At 35.7% G+C, this 7,884-nt stretch overlaps 2 protein-coding genes across 2 annotated transcripts in view; both read right to left on the bottom strand.

Annotated features, from left to right (window-relative positions):
- LOC111367025 (serine/threonine-protein kinase SRK2E-like) lies at positions 1-5,031 on the bottom strand. The gene is made up of 6 exons (XM_022987701.1): positions 4,934-5,031; positions 4,737-4,844; positions 4,599-4,652; positions 4,401-4,493; positions 4,160-4,252; positions 1-279 (listed from the first exon to the last, which is right to left on the bottom strand). The coding sequence occupies exons 2-6, from the start codon at positions 4,809-4,811 to the stop codon at positions 1-3; spliced, it is 594 nt and encodes a 197-aa protein (XP_022843469.1). The 5' UTR covers positions 4,812-4,844; positions 4,934-5,031.
- The window catches only part of LOC111367875 (serine/threonine-protein kinase SAPK10-like), a 31,528-nt gene that overhangs the window by 8,690 nt on the left and 14,954 nt on the right, over positions 1-7,884 (bottom strand). The window lies entirely within an intron of this gene.

The following is a 7,884-nucleotide window of genomic DNA, read 5'->3' as shown; positions in this document are numbered from 1 at the left end:
CTATGAAAATGAAATGTTATACTTCAATTTCGCAACAAAGATACATGTATATTTCTCGAAGGTGGAAGAGCTTACTTGTGCAGGGTCTGCAACAAAGATCCGTGAAATTAGCTGCCGACATTCCTCAGAAATATTAACATACTCTGGAATGGAATACTGAACATTTAAGATTCTATGAATCGTCTTTCGGAAGTCCTTAGGTTCTTCAGGATCCTCAAATGGATAGGCACCTACGAGCATCACGTATAAAGTGACCCCGCAGGACCATACATCCGCAATCTGAAGCAGTCGCATGATGTTAGATCAACAGCCAGCAATCTAAAAAATCTATATATATAAGAAAGCAATCTAGTATATTTGGGGGATGGGGTTATTTTCAAAGAAAAAACGATTAGCTACCAAGTTACTACTTGCATTTGTCCCCTCAAGGATTAGTTTCTTGTTGTCTCAGGGATTTGGTAAGAAAGTATACATTGTCAGCCGTTCAAAACTCAACTTGAATGCAATTGATTTGTCCAGCTCCATTCTGGTAAAAGTTAAATCAAATGTGGAAAGAGATCAAAGACAAATTACTCTCTCTCAACCTTTTTTATATCGCTTATTCCTAAAAAGATAAGGCCTCCTGGTTTTAAACTGAATTCTTTTAGCAGCTTGCCGAGGCCTTCCTAGCATGTGCGTCACCCAAGGCATAAGGGACATGATGACGTGGCGTCATCATCACCTTCCTCCGGCTTTTCCAAGTGAAATCCTCTAGCATATGAAGGAGTGAAAAAGTGCTTTTTTGTCGTGAAATTTCTTCTAAAATGACCAGGTTCAAGGGTTTTAAAGAAGATGTTCGGACCATCAATGAACTAATTGGATTAACCAACCAAAGTTAACTTCTGTTATTATGTATTTGGTGTGGGCGTTAGAGCATTAAGAGGACCTTTCCCTAGTACGAGAGGACCGGGAAGGATACACCTCTGGTGTACCAAAGATACTGATATCTTGGCAGTATTCCGAGTCACTCCTCAACTTGGAGTTCCGTCTGATTAGTTAGTTGGTGAGGCAATAGCTTACCAAGGCAATAATCAGCAGCTGGTCAAGTGTGTTCTGGCATGGTTTGTTTTTAGATAACTCACTCTATTTATTAAATTATTGAAATTAAATATTAGGTTCTCTATCAGTTTCATTAACAGTCACTCCAGTCCATTCTAAATTATACACTAACTTTCTACTTCTAGTTTTATTTAATTTATGTTTTCTGTCGAATGGCTTTTACATCTTCTCAAATTGTTAACTAATTTTATGTAGGTCTAATTATGCCAAATAGTCGGAGATGAACTAAAAACATAATGGTATTCAGGATCAATCATCTAGAACCTACAGTAGTTTATAACTTAAAGTAGAGAGAGAGAGACTACAAATTTGTGAGATTTCTTGTACAGTACTATTGACTCTAGCATTAAACATGTCACTGGAGTGTTGACTAAAATTGACATCAAAAGAGAAGTGATTTAATGCAAGTGCAACACCTAAATCTTAAAGTACGAGTTGAGTGCCAATGAACCAACCTCTTCAAAATTAGCTTACAGTTCTACAATCTGACAACCAATTTAGCCACTGTCTGGTGGCCTTTAATTTGAAAAAATTATATTCTGAATAATATTTTTTGGAGAATGTGTGGTTCAAAAAAAAAAAAGTAGGGAAAATTTTGAATTTACATGTACGATATATTATTGTGTGAATATGTGGTCGAAAATGAGTATGAAAATAAATTTTAAGTAAAGTAATTTAAATTAAAGGCCATCAAACAAGGGCATAAATTGAGAACTACAGATTTCGTAATGCTGCTAGCATGATTTTGTACCTACCGTTTTTAGTTCGTAGTTTGTACTCTTAAATTGTTCCCGTATGAATGAGAACAGATTTTCCATGGAAAGTGAAGTCGGTAAAACATGTTCTTTTTTTCATTCCCACATTGTTTTATTATGGGATATACTCGCAGCGAACAAATGTACAACGCCCTCAAAACATCTTTTTTTCTTTCCCACATTGTTTTATTATGTAATAGTGTAATACACTAGCTGCAAACAAATGTACAAGGCCCTCAAAATTAAGCACCACTAATACCAAGGGATGGAAGAAACTTAAAAACAACATTAGCCGGGCATTATAGATTTTAAAACTTCACCTTCACCCAGAACAACTCGGGATTATCAATTTAGAAAATTGTAAGACAAGTTGGGTCTTCATAATGAAATAAAACAGGTGATCCAAGCAGAAGATTACCTCACACCTCACAGATCTTATAGGAGTTCATAGAGAATTTTTTTTTTTTTTCAATGCAATTGAGAATATGAATATAAATATCATATAAGAACTAATAGAAAAATTCTTGTGAGAGTAATCATTTTATTCTCCATATATCATATAAGGATAATTGCAATCACCGTCCCAAAACTTTCAAATCTTTGCAGGTTTTACCATTAACCTTTCATTTGTTGCACCTGTGTCCCAAACTTTTCAATTGCGTGCAGCTGGATGACAAATGGGTGGAAACCATCTATATGTCCGTTAGTTGACCAAAAAAATAACTTTAACAACATTTTTAACAATCTCAAGAAGGAAAAATAGTAACTTCATATTTTTTAATATAAAATAATTAAAATAACTAAATAAAAAACCCAAAAAATACAAAAGTAAAAGAAAAAGAACACAGACGTCTTCTTCCCCACCCCCAAACTAAAACCACACACAGTCAACATCCCCTACTGAAACTATTTTTTTTCATTTTTTGCACTAAACTCTTTCAGCACAATCATTGTTGCACTGTTATTCATTTCCAGATCTAGGAATATCATGTTTGGTTCGCATTTCTGTTTCTGTTGATAAAAGCAAGTTTAAAGAAGCATTTCTGTTTCTGCACAACTATTGCTGCACACTTTTTTTTTTTCCCTTTTTTCTTCTTATTATTCTTCCCCCCCCCCCCCCCCCCGCACAAGCAAGCTTTAAGATGCTTTCTGGACCAAGATTTTAAGGGTAGCTTTAAAATCTGATGCTTTGGAATCAATGGGGTGGAAAATTTCGACAATATCCTCTTGCTCTTCGATCTCGCCCAGAAGTGGTTGGGGACTAAGGAAAATAAAAATTTGGTCCAAATCTTCTCATACTTTTGATCAGGAGTTGGCCGTAAGTTGCAGAATGGGAGGCAGATTCATTTATGGAGAGATCGATTGAAATTTTTTGTCTGTGAGTTATGAATATGGGTTATGGAGAAACAAATTTATGCAGTTGATTTATGTATATGAGTTATGTATATGCTTGAATCTACTGTGAATGAATACCATGGGGATTCCATGGAAGAATCTGCTTCAAGTGTGGATTTACATGGCAGCGATTGGTAAGGAAAATAAAAATTTGGTCCAAATCTTCTCATACTTTTGATCAGGAGTTGGCCGTAAGTTGCAGAATGGGAGGCAGATTCATTTATGGAGAGATCGATTGAAATTTTTTGTCTGTGAGTTATGAATATGGGTTATGGAGAAACAAATTTATGCAGTTGATTTATGTATATGAGTTATGTATATGCTTGAATCTACTGTAAATGAATACCATGGGGATTCCATGGAAGAATCTGCTTCAAGTGTGGATTTACATGGCAGCGATTGGTGGTTGTGGTGGTAGGCAACGGCAGCGTAAGGGATTGTTATGTTTTGGCTTGTTTGGGGACGTCTGTTTCTTGATTTCTTTTGTTTATTGTTAAAAATGTGGTCATAGTTATTTTTTTGGTAAACTAATAGACTTCAGCAGTATGCACTTGAATGGTTTGGGACCACGGGTGCAACGAATGAAAGGTTAAGGTAAAATCCGTAGTGTTTTGAAAGGTTTGGGACTGTGGCTGCAATTATCCCTATCAAATGTGCCTCCATCCCAACCCCAGATGTTGAATAAAGAAACTTCCAAACAAATGTCAAGAAATAGGTAAAGTGTTCAGTATAATGTCATACCAAAAGTACGCAATACGATATCCAAATATTTCATTAGATTATATCTGAAATCCACATCCAGATGTTCTTAGCATATTTTTTGTGTTTCTCCTATGCATGAATATAAATTACCGCAACCATTTTCATGATGTATAGTGTGAAATTGTCAAAAACAGAGCGAATAGTTTTACCTTGCCATCATATTCTTTCCTAAGTAACACCTCAGGAGCAATATATGCAGGAGTTCCAACAGTAGATTTTGGTTGTGAATGCAGCAATGAAGACTGAAAACAACAAGGTATTCTCAGGATTGAAAAGGACAAGGCAGATAACTAGGAGATACTAAAGCAAATAAACATTATAGAACAGCAGGGTTTTCTGTATTATCTGAAAGCTGATCAAAATCCAATCATAACAATCCATAAGCAATACCTTAGAATACCCAAAATCACAGATTTTGAGTCTTGGAGCAGGGCTTCCATCCAACAGCGTGTTTTCCAGCTTCAAGTCCCTATGACATATTTGCTTCATCATGAAACGTAAGATTGATCCTTCAGCTTATTTCCAATCAATACAAGCAGAAAATAATCATAAATAATACATGACTTTTCCACTAGAACATTAGAATACCATCGAGTGACAGTAGCTGACTCCAGATATAAGTTGCTGAAAAAAAAAGCGAGCCTGCCCCAGAAACAGCAGTAAATATCATCAGTCACAATTGTGCTGCATGGAATAACAGAATAGTAGCAATTTAATTATAACAACCTCATCCTCATTGAAGCGTCCCGCATTGCATTTGCATATTCGCTCAAAAAGCTCTCCTCCAGATGCATACTCCATGACAATGGCCAAATGAGTTGGTGTTAGAATGACCTGATGTTGGATGTTGAAAATGTGACCATTAAGAAAATAAAATGTCTCAGGACCATATAAATAAGGCAAAGGGATAATCAGCAGCAAACCTCTTTAAATCTAACAATATTAGGGTGCCTCAAAGAACGGTGATTGATGATTTCTCTTTGAACATTTTCATCTATCTGCAATGAACATTACCAGGGTCAGTGATTGTTAAGTACAAAAAGATAATAGAGAAATATAAAGGAGTTCAAATATAGAAGATATCTCATGAAGCCAACACCAGCCCTGCAGGACAAAAAGAAATACTTCGTGGAATATCAAAGCATAACTTTTGGGCATTTCTTGGGGGGAACAATGGAGAAATACAAAAGGTTGTCAGGCATAGTGTAGCTATTTATCAGAAGGAAACTGCTGGTCAGCCACAAAGTGATCAACCATCGCTATACAAAAATGAATGCTCAAATGATTATAACAATTTAGTCTTACCAAATTCTTGCCATTCTCTCTGTTTAAAATAAAAAGGAGAATAAATATATGTAACGGAACCAAAATTACATTTTGACTATTTATGGGTTATAGGCATTCTTGTGATTATTAAGTTTTCACTGCTTTACTAACTCCATTTATTATCATACGTGGTGGAGCAAACTTTGATCTCAACTATATCAACAGCACCCTGTCAAAGTCAAAGCAAGACTTGCTAAGGAACAAAATAAAGCTAAAAGCATCCTGCTACAATAAATAAATATCATTCCTACACAGAACACCGAATAAACAATGAAGTTATTTTAACCCAACAACGTCCAGACCACGTTTTGCATTGGAAAATCAGGCTTCATCAAAATCAACTCCAATGGTAATAAAAATGAAATTTTCTTTAGATTTCAGTTCCTAGACCAAAACATTACATGACATGCTCAGAATCAGAAAGTTGTGGTATTGTAATTGTATATATTAAAAAGTCGAGCTAGAGTATACACAGCACGTAGCATCTGAGAGAAAACCCAAGCCATTTTTGGCAGCTACTTATTAGACAGTCTACATAAATTCCATTCTATGTTTATTTTTATTGATAAACATAATAATCACAAGAAAAGAGTGCTAAATTTGGCCCAATTCAGATGGTGCTATTAACTTAAGACTATGGCCTAGCTCCCGTGGATAGAGCAAAGCCTTACCAGGCAAATGACCTGGGTTTGAGCCCCCTTTTGGGGGAAGGGCGAAATCCTGTCATCCCTTTTTAAAAGATTATAAAGATGGAGGTCGAGTTTTATCCTTCAACTCTCATGAGCTCAAGAAGCCCTGTTCATTCCTTCTCTTCATGTGCAAGATATTTTCGTGAACTAATATAGTAGATGCCGACAATGCAATAGAACTTTCCACAAGAAAGCAATACTAAGCTACATGAATGAAATTTCTAACCCACTCCATTGGGCATTATGAAGTAGCATGTGGTATCTCGATTTTTATTGTACAATGTACTAGTTACTGAAATCTTCATTTATAACAAAAATACTTGGTTCACGATTTACAATATATATATGCATAAAAGAATTATAAAAATCTTATGTAACATTCAACTTTGGCCACAAAATTCTAGAAGTGCAATCATCGGGAAATTGGTTCTACAAAGAACTACTTTAGGGAAGGCAATAATATGTACCAGTGAATTATTATATACTGGCTACTTATCTTGCTAAGACCTGAGAGGAAGAAAACGATGACTGCTCAAAAAAGGCACGACAGCATAGGATATTGCTAGTAATAATTTTATTAATCTGTGCATAGAATATTGCTAGTTGTAATTTTATTTATCTGTTCACTTTCTTTTTTCAGCTAACAAGTGTGAAGACAATGTCTATCCTATTTTAGAAATCATTTAAGAGAAATATTTCCTAGAAAAAATTATAACTCCAAAATAGAAAATGAAAATATAAAATCTCAGGAATTGTAAATGTTCCCAAAAATAAGATTTTCCATGTATGTGCCACTAAAAATAACTGCAAAATTAGAGTTATTTCAACATTACTACTGGAAAACAATTTCCAATGGTAGAGAAAACGAAGTACAGCGAACATGAGTTGCTATTGAAAAATACTAATCTCACCCGATCGCCTCGCTCAATATACTTAGCAGCAACCAGCTCATTGACCTGTTTATCCTTCAAGAGCCAGACCATCCCGAAATTACCTCCTCCAATATCCTTAATAAACTCATATCGATCACTGTTGTGCACAATTGGCACACTACCTGGGCCCCTTTTTATTGACAGCCAATCCATTTATCTGATTAACTAATATTACAATCCACTACCAATCTAACTAGGTTCACTAATAACTGAAACGCATCAGATGAAATCGGAAGGAGATTTACAGAGATAAGGTGGTTTTACCCATGGTCATTTTCTTTTAACGGGAGGCAACCTATCGGAAGAGTGGATGGGAGTAGCAGTTGTATTTTCACTTTTCTTGAGAGCAAGGGATGCTTGACGATCGATGGGATTGATGTGTGTTCTGCTGTATTCTACTGTAAAGCGACTGGAGACGAAAATGAAGGTGATGCTGACATCAAGGTGTCGTTCTGCAGTAGCTGAACAGCGTTATGTAACAATGTTTTCATCTCAAGAAGACCTTTTCTTTTTTTTTTCTTTTTTTTTTCTTTGGTCTTAAACATTTACGCTTCTTTCCCCTGTTTTCTTCTATAGTTTTTGTTACCTTCGAAGGGTCAAATGACGAAAGTATCCCTTGTTTAAAATAGGGAAAATTGCAGCCGAGGTACCAAACCTTTCGTTTATTAGCAGACTTTACCCAAACCTTTAGTTTGTGCCAACCACAGTCCCAAACCTTTCAAAGATATGAACATGGGATCCAAATGGACGGTTTCCATCTGTTTGACCGTTAGTTGACCAATAAAATTGAATTTTGACCAATTTTTGACCAACTTAAAAGGGTATAAAGGTAAATTTGACCACCTTAAAAAAAATCATCTTCTTCCTCATCTCCCCCCCAACCCCCACCCAACCTAAACTAACCTACAGAAGATGGAACCCCACCCC

This window comes from Olea europaea, chromosome 18 (assembly GCF_002742605.1).
Source record: "Olea europaea var. sylvestris chromosome 18, O_europaea_v1, whole genome shotgun sequence".
Taxonomy (NCBI): domain Eukaryota; kingdom Viridiplantae; phylum Streptophyta; class Magnoliopsida; order Lamiales; family Oleaceae; genus Olea; species Olea europaea.
Note: the sequence above shows the minus strand (reverse complement) of the source record. Positions and strands in the feature narration are given on the sequence as shown.